The sequence below is a fragment of the Cornus florida genome, unplaced genomic scaffold (assembly GCF_030987335.1).
Source record: "Cornus florida cultivar Cherokee Brave unplaced genomic scaffold, ASM3098733v1 CherokeeBrave_3.0.0_Hap2_Chr10, whole genome shotgun sequence".
In the NCBI taxonomy this organism is placed as follows: domain Eukaryota; kingdom Viridiplantae; phylum Streptophyta; class Magnoliopsida; order Cornales; family Cornaceae; genus Cornus; species Cornus florida.
The window spans coordinates 83,723,712-83,742,258 of record NW_026775580.1 but is presented as its reverse complement, the minus strand read 5'-3'; the positions used below and the strand labels follow the sequence as shown (position 1 = coordinate 83,742,258).

Genomic DNA, 18,547 nt, shown 5'->3' with positions numbered 1-18,547 from the left:
GAGGGCAGTTTTTTGCCAAAAATATTCATAAGGGTTTTTTGCAACTGGCTAATAGTTAAGGAGGATTTTTTGCAATTCGCCCTTGAAATTTTATCCATTGGATCATGGTTAAAAAATGTCAATATTGAGTTATTTGGGACAACTCCAATCCGTGGATCCGATCCGCTTCAATCCGCTATCCCGCAGATCAATGGTGAATTCAAAATTTTTCAATTCGTTGGAAGCAGATCGGATTAGGATTAATGCCTAATCCAATAAAACACATAAATGAACCCAAAACGTATGATGGGCTAAATAATTTTAAATCTAAGGCTCAATGGGTTCAATAGCTAGGTTAATGGAAGAAGAAGAAGAAGATAAGCAATTGAATTCATGCAAATCTGATTATATAACTTAAATATGGATTAATTTAACTCTTAATTCAATAACCTGTCAAAGATTCAAATCTAATAATTGTTACTTCGTTAGCTAAACAAATCACATATGTATTAAAATCGATCCAACTCAACAATAATTAAATTTAGATTTGTTCAAGCTTAATTTCGTCTGAATTCAATATGTTTATAGGCTTATTGTTACAAGGGAGACTTGTCTCACATCGGATCCACAAAAGAAATGAATAAGTATATATGAATTGAGTATTAACCCTACATAATAGTTTAATCTTTTAAATCGGATCGCGAAACACCCAATTCATTACTCCACTAGTATTAGAGACAAAGGTCATTCCTTCATCTGAATTGAGGGTTCGTTGTCCCCCATTAGAAAAAAGTGGATGTGTGACTATTTTTGCACTAAAAATGAAAACGAATGAATAATGTTTCTCTTTCAGTAATCTACTTAGCAAAAAAAAAAAATTTCTGTTTTCTTTAGGTGTAGCCAAGGTTGTTGCGATTATTATTATTATTATTATTATTATTATTATTATTATTATTATTTTTTTTTTTTTTTTTTTTTTTTTTTTTTTTTTTCTGACCTAACTTTGGAAAGTCAAGTTTGTATCAGAGCTATTGCCCATTTGGTGACTGTTGGGACGTTCATTATAAGACATTGTCAATTGTGTCACTTTCTGTCATATAATTAATAATTGTAATAATTAAGCCTCTTTCAAGAGGTAAAAACCAATACAATTTCTTCATATAAAAAACGTGACTGATTTCAATCTGTCATCATTCATTTTCAATTATTGATTCTCATTTGTATGGTCAAGTAATATCTACAGATAAATTACTTCAATCAGCCATTCATTCAGTTTCTCAACTTAGGATTTTCATAAAGTTCATGTTTCCATTATAAATAAAATGTTCAGTTTGTACACATGGGATTAAATGCCCAAAATCTGAACTACATATTTCAACTGCTAGTGAAGTCAAACAATGGTAATGAACAATTTTGATCAAACTGCAATAACTGATGTTTACAACAAGTAATGCAGTAGATTTTTAGCTCACAAACATGTCTATGCAGAAAAAGGGTGTCTCACTGTTATTTTCAGTGCATAAAAATGTTTCGAATTAATGGTTTATGTGGAGTGTTTTGAAATCATATAAACACACAAGTCAATGATTATGTTCTATTCAAGCTTAAATCTTGGAAAAGCCAATGTGGCCTCTTACTTTGCTGATTGAGTATTGTCGCGCTTGGGCTTCTCAAATTGCTGTTGGGGACATTGCATTCCTCTTCTCTATCCGTTTTAATCGATCCAGATGATCCGAGCTCTCCAAATTTGTTACCGGTCAAGCTACTGCAGCCTCCTAATTCTGGACTACTATGATGATAATGCTGATGACTCTTTGATCTTTTGCTGCCAAAACTGCCTCCAATGCTTAGTGTAAGCTCTATATCACACCCCTCGTTACATTCATTGATGTTCATCTTATTACTATTCGGATGCCTGTGGCTACTAGGCCCTGCTTGATCCTCTTCCACGGCCCTAATTCCGGTTGAGACATCTTCTTCAGCCGGCTTTTCAAGATCAAATGCTTTAAACATTCTCGAGGGCTCTCCAGAGCAGCAACCACTTGGCTCCCGTGAGCTGAGATTGTCTCGGACTCTTTGAACATGGGGAGTGTAGTCACTGGTGGTGGTTGGTTGATGCCGGTTGGAGAAATTGGAGTAGTTGAACTCGGAGCCAGTCATTGGACCACAAGATCTAGTTTGTTTAACACCATTTTTCACCTCATTCATCAGCATTTTCTGAACCCTGTACAGCCGGTGGAGTTCTTGTACCTGCAGTACCATATAGAGTGTTCCAAATTAGTATTACCTTCCAATTCTTTACATGTGTATTGAGAGAGTAGAGAAAATTAGGAGAACTTTATCGCACCTGGTGTTTGAACACGTCTTCGTGCATAAGCATTGTCTTCTTGATTGATTCTATGTTGTGCTGATCAAGCATCCTATCTGTCGAATTGTGAAACTTGTTAAGAGCAGCACTTTCTAAGCTCAGCTTTGGCCCTTTTTTATTCAGAAAGTTGTCCCAATCACCCAACCAATTCACATCAAAATTGTTGTTTGGGGAGGCAGCTAACGGATCAATAGCATATTGGATTTTGGTTCCCATACCTGAAATGCATGACTTGTTACATTTGTAGCCACAACCAAAATTCTGCTAGAAATTAGATCTATTTAAGTAAAAAGAAAAATAATTAAAAAAAAAAGGTATTTTGAACCTTCAAAAGAAAAATAAATAAATGGGTATTTTTTTTCTTTGTTGTTATAAGCATATAGTGGGTGAATATCATGTAGATAGAAGGCACTAAAGGAAGGTGGAGACAGGGACAAGTTGGCCCCAAGTCAGTGAGAGTACTCTAACCAGCAAAGACTGATGGAAACATCAGATCATATATATTGAGTCATACCCAACCATTGACAAAGTGTCAGTCAAATAGCTAGGATTGTACGAAACCTATCCAGCCCATCTTAAAAGCAAAAATAAATAAAATAAATAAATAAAAGGAATTTGATTAGCTTCTAATTCACTTGAAGTAACCTTTAAACCATATTTCTATTATCCTTCGTCCCTCTTTCTTTCCTCATTAACTACCTTGTGGAGAATTTGTGTCAAATGCAGATTATATGAAGAATTGGTCCTAGTTTCTACATGAAAAATGCTTAAAAGTAGTCGATCTTGGCAGAAGAACACACACACACAAACACACGCAAAAGGAAAAGGAAAAGGAAAAGGAAAGGAAAGGAAAGAAAATCTGGGATCACTGGAATGACAAAATTGTGCTAGATTGGCAGTATGGGTTCCCAAATTATGGTCAAGTAACCAACAAAGAAAAAGGATTCTCTCTACTTTTGTGTGTGTGTGGTCTCACCATCAGTGAGTGATCTTTACAAGGGAATTCAGATAAACTTGTTATTATTATTATTATTATTACGCATCAAGTCAAACAGGCATGGGCTACAACCATGCCCTCCATCCTCCTCAAACCTTTAATAGGTAACCCTCAATAGGAGGTTGAATTCTATTTTTTGATGGTCGATCAATCTTGAGGCAACTTCCAATTGGAAGACCTCAAAATCAATAACATTTTTTTACCAAAACTAGTAATCAAACAAAACCCCCAAAAAAAGACAAAAAATATCTCTTCCAATTCAAAAATTAAAGGTATGTTCCATATATGTTTAGAATCCATTGACACTGCAACATATATCCATTTAGATAAATCAATACTTCTCTCCACATATGAGATATAAAACACATATATAAAATACGCACCAACATTAACATCAAAAATCAATATATAACACTGACCATAGAAAATTAATTTGAAGAAAGAGATCTGTGTGTACCTGAGACAAAAAGTGGGCAGATCTGTGACAATATATTCCTATGAGACTCATTGAAAATGTTGCAGTACTTTGAAGCCAGTACTGCTTGAACCCATTAAACTGATTTGGCTAATAAACCATATGAACAAGGACGGAGCAATCCAAGTGGTGATACTATGTTGAATTGATCATAGAGAGAGAGAGAGAATAGCAGAGCAAGCTAGCTCTTACCAGGCCAATACTACTACTACCCCTTTCCCTAGAGAACACAACAAAGTAGCCTTTCACTAAAAAAAGAAAAATAGAATCATAGAGTTAATAATTGATGGTTGACAGGCTGTGAAGGAGAGAGAAGCAAGAAAAAGCTGGATGGAGTAGCAATGTGTGTGTGTGTGTCTGTCTGGGAAAGAGAAGCTGTTGCTAGTAGTATACTATTTATGTATACATATATTGATTTGCTGTGTGTGTCAATATAATTTATAATGTATGTTATGTTGTTTGTTATTGTTGAGGAAGATCAAAGGTGGGTCCCGCAGAAGAAACAAAGGAATATTTATGGAAACAGATGACACCCTCTTAAGTGCTGCAGTGCTGCAGGCCCCCCCCCCCCCCCCCTCTCTCTCTCTCTCTCTCTCTCTCTCTCTCTCACACACACACACACACACACACACACACACACACATTCATTTTCTTCCTAATTTATGGGAATTTCATTGTTTGATTGTTCTCTCCGTACATTACAACCCTTATCTGCTTTACTGTTGTAATAAATGAATCAAACTTTTCAAACTTTTATCTGAATGACAGGTTGAGCTATGTAAAGTTAATTTTTGTGTAATAACATGGGTGGTTGGAAAAAAGGTTGGAGTGTGTGGTAGGCTAGGTTCTATCATCGTTTGGGATAATAGAAAATTAAGAATTGTTTTTACAAATCTTCAAATCTTTGTAACTTGGGAAATTATCTTGTGATAAAATCTACTGTAGATTTTATCACCAACCTAGTATGGGGTGGTTGGGGAGGGGATATACATATGATATTTGTGTCTGTTAATTACAATGCAGTCAGTGGTTTGATATATTTTACCACCAATCCTATAGAAATCCGTTATGGCTTGTCAATATGTTGTCCAAATAATGAAAGCCACAAACAAGTTGTTGTGTTGACTAACCCCATGAGAAAAATTACGAATAAGCTGTTCAAGTCTTGTCAGGATTAAAAATATATATATATAAAATGTGTGGAGAGAATGCTTTAACAGTTTTATTTTATTATACATATATATATATATATATATATTTTTAGAGCAGCAAAACATCTCATGAATGGTTTTAGGATAACGTTTTTGTTTGTCAAAATTCATTACGACTAGCTCTTGTAAACTTACTTACCACATCACTTTCTCTCTTCCATATATTCAATTAACTTTTTTTGTATTCCATAAATCAACTGGCTTACGTTTCTTTCTCAACTCTCTCTCTCTGTCTCCCTCTCAAACTATCATCTGACTTAAGAAACCTCTCATGAAGCGAAAGCGGAAGCACTTTCGGGAGTGGGAGCAATAACAAAAACGAATTCGAGAGCAGGAGCGCAAAAATGACATAATGAGCTTACAAATAGTGAGAATGGGAATAAAAGCGAGCACAGAATGTAAGAGTGAGAGCGCGCACGGAACATGAAAATGGGAGTGCATTTAGAGCGTGAGAGCAACACCAATTGAGAATGATCATGTGACTTAATTCATGACATATCAAACGTATAAAGGAGCTCCATGTAATCTTCCTGGGCACATAAACCATAATTGAATCTCATAAAATTTCCAATTCTCTGCAACAAAGCATCCATTCTTACTAACAAAAAAGTCTTAATTACTTGGGAGTTTTTGAGTAATCATGGCATTACACCACAATATGTGGTTTTTTTCCCCTTGGAAAAGATAATACGGCCTCAATTGACACTTAAATAACTTGATCTTCACTTATATATATATATATATATATATATATATATATATATATATATATATATAGACACATACACATATATACACATTTACACAACGATCTCATTATACCCTAATCTCACTACACCACAAGCATAATCTTAATTTTAAAGTCATAATGCAAATTACAGATCTCTACTAGCTTATTTCCTTTGGTTTCTCTCATTTCTCTCCTGGTCTTCCCCTAATTGCTCTCCTAAAAATTTGCTTTAAAAATACACCTGACTGCCAAATCACATGCCATATCATTCATGATACTATATCATGAATGATTTTTATGATATTTATCATTTCTCTATTTTATGTCTAGAAGATATCGGACATGTAAGAGTAATTCATAATTCACCACCAATAGAAATGGCAACGGACGATTTGGAGCAGGGGACCTAAACCTCATTCCCATTTACAAAGCTCTTATCATCCTTACCCAAAACCGTTTATTAAACTAAGTGGACAAGGACAAGCAGAGAGGTTAGAAGAGTACTTTTATAATTGTATTCTTATAAAATAATAAAAACAAATTTTCAACCATAATAAAAATTCAATTTCTCTTATAGGAATAAGAACAAAATTCAAATTCTCAATTGAAATATGAGATTTAATATTATTACAGGAACATCAAAATAATACATAGAGATTTTCAAATAAGAATACTAATAAAGGATATTTAGTTATTAGAATATGCTAACATTTGCTCAATATATATCTAACATTATTAAAATATAAAATAAAGTTTAAAAACAAAATTGTAATCTATCAATACAAACGGGATAACCATTTTAAATGGGGCGGCCCAAGCTGAGTATTCGTTCGGGATGGTGTATTTTGTCTTTCTTAATTATCGAATTTATGCAGTCCCTGTCCCACATGCACCACCGAACAATTAGAGAAAAATTCTCTAAGTGGGTCCAAGAGATTTGAAGTGATAACGAAATCTTACCATCAGTCTAGAATTGAGATGACAAAAAGGGGGAAAATTTGCTTGTACCCACTTTCCTCCAAAAGCTATATGCTCAAAACATATCTATCCAACAATAAATAAAAAATTATAGTGCCTTCAGAAATTCAGTTCTCATCCGAAAAAATCTTGTATCAAACACTTCCACCAATCACCATGCTCCAGGGCATTTATTTATTTATTTATTGTTACGGATAGATTTCTTTCCATTTTCATATGTAGTCATGTCTTCCCTTGTCTTTTAAACATAAGCCCATGTTACACTATTCAAAATAAAAAAAAAAAATTGAAAATATTGGATATGCCATATGGGCATATCCAATTTTTTTTATGACATGATTTTTCATATATAATCATTTATTGTGTTACTCAAGTTCGTTACTTTTCAACACAACAATATACTACATTAATAGAACAACACTTGCATCTTAAACGTAATCTAATTATAATGGTAAATGATTATTTTCTTGTGTTAAAATCATAAAATCTCTTTTTGTTTTTAAAATATAACCTCCTCAATTATCGAACAATTCTTTGAACTAGCACAAACTATTATGTTATCGCTTTCGGTGACGAAACCGTTAAATTGTTGCCAAATAATAATAATGCCCTTAATAATGTATTAATATTTTATTAAACTAAAATTATTGTGTGAGAAGGGCAATACAAAATTATTTTGGTCAGCAAAATGATGCAACTATTGCATGTGATTTTCACGTGTGGACCCAGAAATATATTCTGGGATGGGTTAGTATTACTATTTTTTTTTTTTTTTTGACTAGGCTAAAATTACCTATAACAAACAAATATATATATATAGGGAGGATTCAAGCCCACCAAAGCCCCCTTGCATCCGCCTACATGATACGATTCCGTTAATTTTAGAAGGGAAACTAACGAGGAGGGAGTGATATGATAAACTTTTAAAACATTAAGGGGTAATATGATAATTTTTTTAATTGAGGGAGATAGTTGATAGTTTTTGAAAACAAGAGGGGTGTTTTATGATTTTAGTCGTATTTTCTTTACTTCACTACCAATTTTTATTTTTTTTTTTTTTTTTTTTTTTTTGAAAGTTGAAGTCAACTTCATTTAGCTTCACCAACCATTTTGGAAACCAAATCAAATAAAGAGTACTATATATATATAATTGAAATTTTGAATAATGTCATGCCTGAATTGAGTTGCATACCAAATTTAATTAGCCCAATAATTTTTTGTTGTAGTTGTTAGATAGTTTTTAATGGGAAATCTGAATTAAAATATAAAGAATGATGAGTTAATATTCTTAGGCTCTTGGTCATAAAACTTGGGCTAGGGTTTAATGATATCACCCTCAAATGTCAGAGGATACTAAATTTATACGGCAGCAATAAATAATAATGTACTGTATATGCCCCAAATTACATGAGAATGTATTTGGATATATGCCATAAAACGTTATAATTAAGTTAAAGATAATGTTATTAAGATCAAATAGTGTAATCATACTAGTTGAAGGTTTGTAATCTTTTAAAAGTATTAAATTTCAATTTATCCAGTACATTTTTTTTCGACTAATCTTCTCGCTTTCTCAATTATACTTTTAGATCTAAAAATCATTATCTTAAGTTAATTGTGCAGGTGATGCTATAATTATCTATTGTGTGTGGGTTTCGATCCTCACAACAACTAATATATTGCATTAAAAAGGTGTTTGTGAGTCTAGAAAAAGTTTTACAATAGAAGTGTGCCAGTGAAACTATAGACTAAAAATATTATTTGTATGAAAATAAGGAGGCCACACCACATGGCCATTTACAATAAGAATTTAATATAGCCATATGATATTGTGTTTTAGGTTGGCCATGTGATATCCTCCCACATGGCAAACAATCAACTAGGTCAAAAACATTTTTCAATTGGAGGGAGAGAGACAGAGCATGAGTGTGTGAGAGAGAGTATGTGTGTGTGAGAGAGAGTACGTTTCCGTTTCTTTGGGAGGATGTTGTCATTTCCTATGTGATTTTCCTTTGATAGCTTGACAAGAGCCGTTTGCTTAAATATGATTTTTTTTTTTTTGACAATCGAGACCTTCGTGGGGCCACTACCAAATCCTTTCTAGTTTGGCCAAATGTCTTAGTATACATGTCATGATTAGCTGATTAATTTCAGTGCTATTAAAACATAGTTTAACGAATCTTTTTCTATATTTTAAACTATCATTTATTCTAATCCTACCACCTAAACCTATTTTCATTTATTCTAATCCTACCACCTAAACCAATTTTAGCTAACTCTGTTTTATATTGAATGAGTAAAAATGTCACGTCAACCAAGGAAAAAAAGATAACTGAATTGGTTGTGGAACTACTGTGCAAAGGGATGAACAGATTGAGAGTGTCCTTTGAATGTACTTCTAAAACATGACCCCCACTTTCTTTTCATAAAAATTGGGATATTAAGGTTTTGTTGGGATATGTGGTAGTGTGTTACATCTGATGTCTCAGTAGTCACTTGCAGTACAGAATTGCGATGTTTGTGTTATGAACGGTTTGATGCAGCACAATATTGTTCGATCCCAATAGACATTAAATATTTCAATTATGTATTGTATTAGACTTCTTGAAGATCTTTTGTATTGTATTAGACAATATATATATATATATATATATATATTTGGATCCGCTATGTTGTGCTGCATAAGATGTCTTACAGTGTACATACAAGAAGATTGTGCACACGTATTTGTGTTAGGAGCCGTTTGATTCTGCACAACACCAAAACATGATTTTCACTCTCCTTTCATAAGAATTGGGATGGTTAAGGCTTGTTTGGACGGACAGTGTTGTGTTGCATCAAATGTCTTATAGTACGCACAAGTGAGATTGCGTTATGAACCGTTTGATGCAACACAGATGCCCGTTTCCAACAGGCCTTAAACACCCCAATTCTGCACTACATAGGATTCAGACTTCTTTAATACTTTGTCCATTTCTTTTTCTTTTTTTTTTTTTTTTTTTTTTTGAGTAATTTGTAATTTTGAGACTATAGATCTTGCTTTAGGATGGGAGTGGATTTGGACTATTATTGAAAAAAAATTCTACTTTAGATTGGATTTGGATGAACTAATTTGTACCCCAAAATTATTGAATGAGGAGGATAAGAAGACAAGAATGGAGGGCATCTTCTGATAACAATAATAGTAGTAAATGTGGAAGGGGAATTGATTGGAGGGAGTGAAGCACGCGTTGTACCCTATTCAAGGTGCCAACCCTAAAAGCAATGGGCCCTTTCTCCTTGCTTTTTTTTTTTTTATCTTCTCTCTCACTCTGTCCTTGTCAAGGAAAAAATCTCTCCCTCCACTTGAGCTGCTTAGTTAAAGGTGGTCTTTGTATATTTCTTGAGTAATGTAACACAATTCTAAAGATTTTGGATCCATTAAATAATATGACTAAGTAGATTTAGAAATCTTGTTGTATGAAGCATCACAATAGATTTTTTCGTATTGATTTAAAAAAAAAAAAAGTATTCGAAAAGAAGGAAAAACTGCAATACTCTGACTTTTGCGAAATTATTTTGAAAAAAAAAATTAGCAAAAGATTAGACACTTCTTAGTTTTTCTTGATAAGAAGTGATTTCTTTCAAACTCGAACTGTATCATAACAAAGCCTTTCATAGATGATAATTGAACTAAGAAATTTATTTTGAAACATGAGTGACCTTTCCTTGTCGCATATGTAAAAGTGCCATATGAGTTCCAAATCAAAATGAAGAAGAAAATGGCTATTTCACCAAGACATAGATAATCAATACCACACTTTTTTGAATTATTACAAAAATTAGCACAAAAATACCCCTATAAAATTAAGTAAATTACTTGTTCGTGGACGAATTGTAAATAATAATCAAGATTATTTTCAATTTTTTTAATAATCGTGATAAGAAATTTACACATCCAAATTATCTCTAAGAGCACTTAAACTTGCGTCTTTACGCGTCCCCATTCTTGAGAGATACTAACACGGCAAAATTTCATTGGTTGAATCCACTAGCGAATCATGATGAGTAACAGAGAACCTTCTATTAGCAACATTCATATTAATAATGTAGCATGTTTTTCATGTGACTATTTGAATTTTAATCAAAAGATTCCTTCATTATAGTTTCCAATTATAATCAGCTATTATTAGTTGTTGATTTAACAGATCATGCTATCTAGGCATTCTAGAGTCGTGAGTATAGAAATAAGAAATAAAAAATAAAAAATAAAAAATAAAAAGTTGAAACCCAACACTGCCCCTGTTTGGAAATGGATTGAAAGTTTGGTTAATGAAAAATTTTCCACTCCCAACATCCAATTCATTAGAACTTTCGATCATGGTCAATTTGGAAAAGCTACAGGGACAAGATATAGTTATGTGGGGGCCTCAGGGTAAAAGCTATGGAGCTATGAAGCTGTCCTGCCAAGGCATTAAGATATGTAGTTGTGGAAGTGGTACTTAGTGGTTGAAACTGCAAATAAACCACTAAAAAACCAACTAAAAATGAGGACAAAAGGGTCAATGAATAGGTCAAAAACCTTTGTGTAATGATTATGTGTGCTAGACAGTGCATGTGAGTTCTCATCTCATATAAAGCGATCTTCACTCTGACCGTCTAGTACACAGAAGAGGATCCGAATTCCTTATGTATTCATCTTTCTATTATTTATGTTGCCTTCTTGACATATGTAACTTGAGCTTTAGGCTCTCCTTTGTCTTAGGTCTAAAGTTTCCTCATCATCTGACCTAAATTTTGTTCCCCCACTCGACAAGATCTTGGCAGCTTGTGACATGTTAGAGGCTTGACACACTTTTATGATTAACCAAATCTTTCACCCTTAAGCAACTAAAAATGCAATTTAGTTATGAAAGGATCGTCGTGATAGTTATTTTCTTAACGGAATACATGAATGGAATTGTTGCTGCTTCTTTATTTATTTTTCCTAATTTCAAGTAAATTAGAAGCATAGAGACTCGAACACCAACTCATACTAAATATGCCACTAAATACTCCTAGACTAAACCCCATGTAATATTGATTACACGTCACAAATCCCATTAAAAACAAACTAGGAGTGGAATCTTACTTATAGATGTCGTTGTCTTCATTCTTTTAATATCAAAAAGCTGGTTCATAACCAATAATAGAACCCCATACTGATGATATTATCATCATCCATATGCTAAAACTTACATCTATGGATTGGATTGCGAAATGACTTCCTTTCAAGGACATGAATGTACTTTGTGGCATCCATGATTGACCCCACTATCTTAAACACTCGAAAATATCATTGGTTCCTTTCCCATCAGCAACCCCTCTGAAGTGTAACCAAATGGGTATCAAGGTTAGTGATGTCTTGATCTCGTGATTTTTATCATGGGTCACATTAGTCGATAAGATTCCGTCTGACCTAGGAGTCATGTGCCTAGTGGGTTTATCAACTGTCCAAGTGACACGTGTCAATAACCCAACGATTGAGCTAGTTATAGAAACATTTGATGCGTTTTTTTACCCAGGTGGAATGGGTCTAATGGTCACATTGGGATTTGACTTTATGGCAATTAGTTGGCTGATTAGTTTGATGATTAGATAAATAATTGATTGATTCTACGCGAATTTATATTATGTGTGAGGGGAGTGGACAGTCACGATCACTCACATGTTTTGTAAGAAAAGAACGGATAATCACGATCACTTACACGCTTTGTAAGAAAGAAACAGACATATATAAATAATTATGCTAATCCAACACTTAATGGTTGAAACAAGAAGTTATAAAAGGCTTGGCTCTTATTTAATCATCTCAACTCAAATTCTTAACTCTTGTGGTCTGTACTATTTGGAAAGAGCGAATTTTCAGAATTTTTTTAAATTAGTACAAAGATGTCGTGAGCATGAAGAAGTGAATCTGATTGTTAGTAAAACAATCTCTTTTAAGAATGAATGAGTCCATTTTTGATGCATAATCAACTCCTTCCTAATCTAGTTTTCCAATTTCTGTTCTCTTGTGGACGTTGGACAATTCATTTTTTACTCTGGATTAATTGGATGTAATACCTTCTCTGGCCACCTACTCCACTATGTAGATATTGTTGACTTTGTATATTTTTCGTACTCACAATTTGCATATTGAGAGACATTAAAACTCACGAGTGTCAATAACTCCTCCCCAAGCGATATGAGACGTGGTCACGTACACTAGGTGTCTTATGAAAGGCTATATGTATTATTTGGTGTCTTGGCCGGTGGAATGGTTTCTGCTTTCCTAGACATAGATATTGGTCTTTGCTGTGGGATTATTTGGAGTCTTGTTGAAGTTGTGGTCCTCCTTGTAGGCCTCTGTGTTCTCCTTTTAGCGTTTTGTTTGTTTGGCCTCCTTTTGGATGCTTTTTACTTGGTGGCATTGGAGATTCCATATGACTTCTTTAACTTAAGAGGGGTATGTATGTCTCTCTTGTTTCTCTATAATTTGCCTCTATGATCTTATATTGGAATTGTTTTGACTTTCAAAAAGTAGTGAGGCTGCATCAGCCATGATAGAGACCAACACTAGTAAAAAATTGCCATTTGATGAGAAGATTCTAAGCTTCATTCTTAAAAATGGAAATCACTTTGGTTTCATTCAGTTCCCACATTCAATGCATCAGATTCGGTGTATGATTAAGACTTTCTCAAACAAATTAAAATAGGGTTTTTTTAAGAAAGGATTGGGTTTTAGAGGACCAAAGGAATCTCTCATTCCTTGGGCCAAACCTCACTTTCTCTTGATCCAAGACACTCCCCATTTTACAATCATATCCACAAAGCACGTTGTTCTATTCCTTCTTTTATATACAACATATATAATATTATACATACAATATTGTATACATAAACTATATCTGTATCTTCAATTATTGTTCTTAGTGTTAATTTTTAAATCCAAAGTGAAAGCCAGTGAATCAACATTTAACAGATCGGTTATGGTGGAATTTGGAGTCATTAAGACACAAAACGTATAGCTTGTGATTTAGTACTAGTAGTAATTATTATGCAATTAAATGCATTAGTTTTATTCAGTCTTTTATTATATGACGATTTGTGAATAACTGAGATCAAATTATTTCAACCATCTAATAATTTCTGAAGTAATTAAGACGAGCTAAGTTGTTCTTAGAGGGACAGCATGTTGTGGGAGTTTATTGATTGATTTCGCATGATTTGATAATTAATTCAAATTATCAAATATTATAAACATAATCGCATTGCTTACAAATCTATATTATAAGGGATTATTTTATGAAGCAGAGTTTGGTAGCAATCCTCGTATGATCTATTTACCTCGAGCAGATGCACCAGCATTATATACCTATTATATATATATATATATATATATATATATATATATAGAGGTCATTCGTTGATGGGTTCCAGCTTCCAATTTTCAATTAATAGAAAGTGCAATTGCATAATAAAGACAAGTTGTAATTCAACCATGACATCTCTGCTTCTTAAAATAATTAAAAAAAAAAAAAAAATCAAGAATTAAAATTCTCAACAAGAAAAAGTGAGTGTGTTATTTGTCACTTTAAAAAAATTACCAGCTTCTTAGGAGTAAAATTGACAAATGTTTGGAAAAACTCTCTCTCCTTCACACACACAAATGCAAGTCCTTGTGTAGTTACTTCGGAATTATCTTTCTAAATATTATCATTACACATAGTCATCGTTTCGATTTCATTCCAAAATTTTGGTAATGGATCTTGAAATAATATCCTAAGCCGTATGAAAATTCAAACGTGATAGCAATTATGAACAAAGATTGAATTTTTTTTATTGTGATACAAAATAAAATAGCTCTAATCTAATGCGTGTGTTTCAAATGAATTTTTTATTCTGATCACTTCAATTGTGACCAAATAAGGAATTTATTTAAGCACAATGCAAATTCATATGTGTAGGCTCTAGCTCAACTCAAAAGCCCAAAATATGTTGGCAAAGTCCATTATTAGACATGACTTGGGCTTTGGAGAACATGGGTTTGATATTAATTAATTTAAGTATTTTGTGGGCTGTGTCAATCTTAGCCCAGCCCAACCTCAACCTACACCCCAACTTACACGCTCGCCAATCAAACAAGAAAGTGAGCTCACATGATTAAAACCATATTTTTATGCTAATGAGAAAAGAGCTTTTTATTTTTTTTTCCTTTTTTTTTTTTTGACCTTTTTTTGATGGCATATGTGAAATAAATAAGTGACCTATTTTTATGAGCCTTGATATCTATAGAAGCTAGTCCAAGTACAAAAGATATGTAGTGCAATGAAAAGTTTGGTATTGGGATGGAAAGTTACTTTCACTGTAACTAGGAAGAAAAAAAAAAAATGGTGGTTACTTTCACTGTTCTCGATTTGTTTGAACATAAAATATTTTTTATGTTGTGAATATTTGATTGTCGTAAAATATTTAGAAAGAAAAAAATATAAAAATTTAATAAAAATTAAAATAAAACTATAATTGAACCAAAATTACTTGTTTTAATTTAGCTGAGGAAAATTTTGGATTACCTCATGCTGCCCTGCCCACTTAAATTGGGTTTGATCGGAATTATTGAAGGATGTGTTTCTTATCTTTAGGAAGATACTTTTGTCATAACATGGGACGTGTGCAAGTTGGGCTGGCCCAACTCAGCCCGGTCCCAACCCAACCTCAACCCGAATTTGGGTTAGATTGGGTCAACCCGAATTGTATCCAACATGAGTTGGGTTATAATCCGAACCAAATATTTTCGGACCGGTTTGGTCGGGTTCACGGGTTGATTTATTTTTTATTTTTTTCTTTTTTCTTTTCTTTTCTTTTCGTCTTTTTTTTTTTTTTTTTTTTTTTTTCACACCTTATAATTTTTTCTACCATTTCTTCTAAAAAGTATTTATCCCCAATAATTATTGAAATTTGAAAAAATAAATTTATTGATTTAGTCTCTGATTGGTATAATAATTGAAAAGTTGAAGCATGGAAGAAGTTTTCAGTACTTCTTGAATTAACAAAAGTCATTAGTATTACTATTATATGTCTCCCGAATTAAATAAATAAATAATATTAATAATTAAACTGAAAATTATTAATAAGAACCAGTAATTAATTTGAAACAAAAGAGGCATAACCGGGTTTGCAAAATACCCAAACTCAGAACAAAAAAAATCTCAGTGTGTGTGTTCTTGTTGATCGCTCTGGTCCTTTCCTTACTCTTTCGCTGGCTGTGACTTGGTCCGACCTAGAAACCATGGACGATCTGGGAGCACTTGTTCTTGATCCAACGAAACCCATCTCTCAAAGAAGCCTTTACTCTGCCTTCAACAGTATAAACTTTGTATTTCGCTATTCGCCTCCTCCTCTTCATCTTTGGATCACAAAAAAAGGATCTTGTCGTTCCGTCCGAGTCCCTCCGGTTTAAGCTCAGATCTCGCCGGCTTCTATGGATGGTTTAAGCTCAGATCTCGCCGGAGTTGCATTTTGTTCGTCAATATGAACTGGGTTTCACAAGGTAGCAGTTCTTGATTTCTTAATTCAAGTCTTGTGGAAGCTTGTTCCTGCCTTGTGAATTGAGGCTTTCAGCTGTTTTTTATTCTAAAAATGGTGGCCATATATTAATTGAAATCTAGATATAGAGAGAGAAGAGAAGGATGAGGAGAGAGAAAGCTAGGGTTTCGTTTATCATGAATTTTTTTTTTTTTTTTTTTTTTTTTTAATGAAATGTTTAATTTGGGTTTTCGGGTTGGGTTCGGGTTGAACCCAGCCCAAACCGAATAAGGTTGGGTTTTGAAAAAACTCAACCGATTGAAACCCGAATTGTGAATTTATATGTTCAGATTTTAAAATTTATGGGCTGGACTCGGGTTGGGCTGGGCATGCCCGCCCAAGTTGCACCCCTAGACGTGTATTATCGCACGAGGCCTTTGGATTTCTCAAACAATGATGGAACTTTATTTGCTATTTTCTGCAATTTAAAGGAGCAAATATATAGGTACGCCATATTTTACAATATTCCTCAATTTTGTGATGGAGCAGTATCTTGCTTGGACAGCCTTGTTTCACCCAAATATTTCCTTTAACCAAAAACTATAATTTTACTATTTTGTTGCTGCCGTTTTTGTTATTGAATTTTTATATCATATGTGCCTACTTCATGTTCTTATCGATTACTTTATTTTCCTCATTCTCAACGGTATATGTATATATATATATATGTTTGCTTTGTACCATATCTTTCAGCAGATGAAGAAACTATCAACTTGCTTTTTGGTTGCTTTATTTTTCCATGTAATTGAATGCAGATTTTTTTTTTTTTTTTCATAATGTTGTTTTTGTCATTAAATTTTCATACCATAATGATCTTTCATTGAGGCCCTTGTAAATCCTAAACACTTGGGTTGTCCCGATCTAAGTCACACAATTTTTCTCAATAGGTGTCGTTCTCACGCTTCAAGCGCGCTCCCGCTCTCATGCTTCACGCGCGCTTTCGCTCAAATTCTCACTATTTATAACATAATTTTGCCGCTCTAACACTCTCGCTCTCAAATTTGCCCTCGCTCCCGCTTCCACTTTATGTAACTTAGGCCCCGACCCTACATACTCGTCACCCTAAGCCTACAATGTCCCAAAAGTAATCCTATGAAACCTAAACATCCTGAAACACATTTCCCCATATCATAAAACACATAATGCACGTGGAAAAATGAAGGGTAAAAACAAAAAAAGAAAACCGGTCCTTACTATTCTAGTAGACCTCACAGATCGTTTTGGTTCCAAATTTTGTGGTTGTGTTAGGACCAGTTTGGTCCCAAAAAACTCACAAATCGGTCCGAATCGAACCACCTCCACCTCCACCTCCACCTCCACCTCCACCTCCACCACTACCACCATTGACCACCGATTTCTACCACTGCCACTGTCTTCCACCACTACCACCTTTGACTACAGCCACCTCCATTGCCTTCTACCACCGTCACCATTACCGCCACCACTGCCACCATCGCCACTTCCATTGCCTTCTACCACCGCCACCTACACCACTGCCTTCCACTATCATCATTGTCATCGCCATCACTATCGCCGCCTTTAACCATCACCACACCGACACCACCTCCTCTGCATTTCACAACCGCCACCTCCACCTCCACCTCCACTGCCACCACCACCACCACCACCACCACCACAGCCGCCGCCTTCTACCACCGCCACCTTCATTGCCTTCCACTACTATCACGATTACCCCCACCATTGCCACCTTTCACTGCCGCCACCTACACCACTATCTCTTTCCACTGCCAACATACTACTGTCACTGCCATTGTCTTCCACCATCATCACCTACACCACTAATGCCTTCCACCACTACTTCCACCACCCTTCGACCAACACAATTATGGCCTTCCGCCATCGCCGCCTTCCAACACCGCCACTTACACTGCTGTCGTCTTCCACCTCCACCACCATCATCACCACCATCCACCATCGCCACCATTTCTTTTTAAAAAATTATAGAAGAATGCTATATTTTTGTTAATTTAATTTACTTCTCCCTAAGTGTTGTATTTTGGATAATTCAATATTAAATTCATTCCGTTCTAAATTTTAAATTGGTCCAACCAAACACTAGAATGGATTGTTTCATTCCCTGCACATTTCATATTTGTAACCAAATAATAGAATGAGAATGGCCACTCCATTCCATTTTCACTCTCACTCGCATATCATTCCATTACTGCATATCAAATGCACCATAAGGGTTAAGAAATGGAGA

At 34.2% G+C, this 18,547-nt stretch overlaps 1 protein-coding gene across 1 annotated transcript; it reads right to left on the bottom strand.

Moving 5' to 3' along the window:
* Window positions 1-1,219: 1,219 nt before the first annotated feature.
* On the bottom strand, window positions 1,220-4,219 carry LOC132278749 (uncharacterized). The gene is made up of 3 exons (XM_059780617.1): window positions 3,802-4,219; window positions 2,327-2,565; window positions 1,220-2,229 (listed from the first exon to the last, which is right to left on the bottom strand). Exons 2-3 carry the CDS (start codon window positions 2,561-2,563, stop codon window positions 1,567-1,569), a joined length of 900 nt encoding a protein of 299 aa, XP_059636600.1. The 5' UTR covers window positions 2,564-2,565; window positions 3,802-4,219; the 3' UTR covers window positions 1,220-1,566.
* Between the last annotated feature and the right edge of the window lie 14,328 nt (window positions 4,220-18,547).

Bases quoted from the DNA above. Each gene is read 5' to 3' on its own strand.
- LOC132278749 (XM_059780617.1), bottom strand. From the start codon at position 2,563: ATGGGAACCAAAATCCAATATGCTATTGATCCGTTAGCTGCCTCCCCA. The intron at 2,230-2,326 runs GTGCGATAAAGT...ATGGTACTGCAG, and splicing joins AAGACGTGTTCAAACACCAG to GTACAAGAACTCCACCGGCT.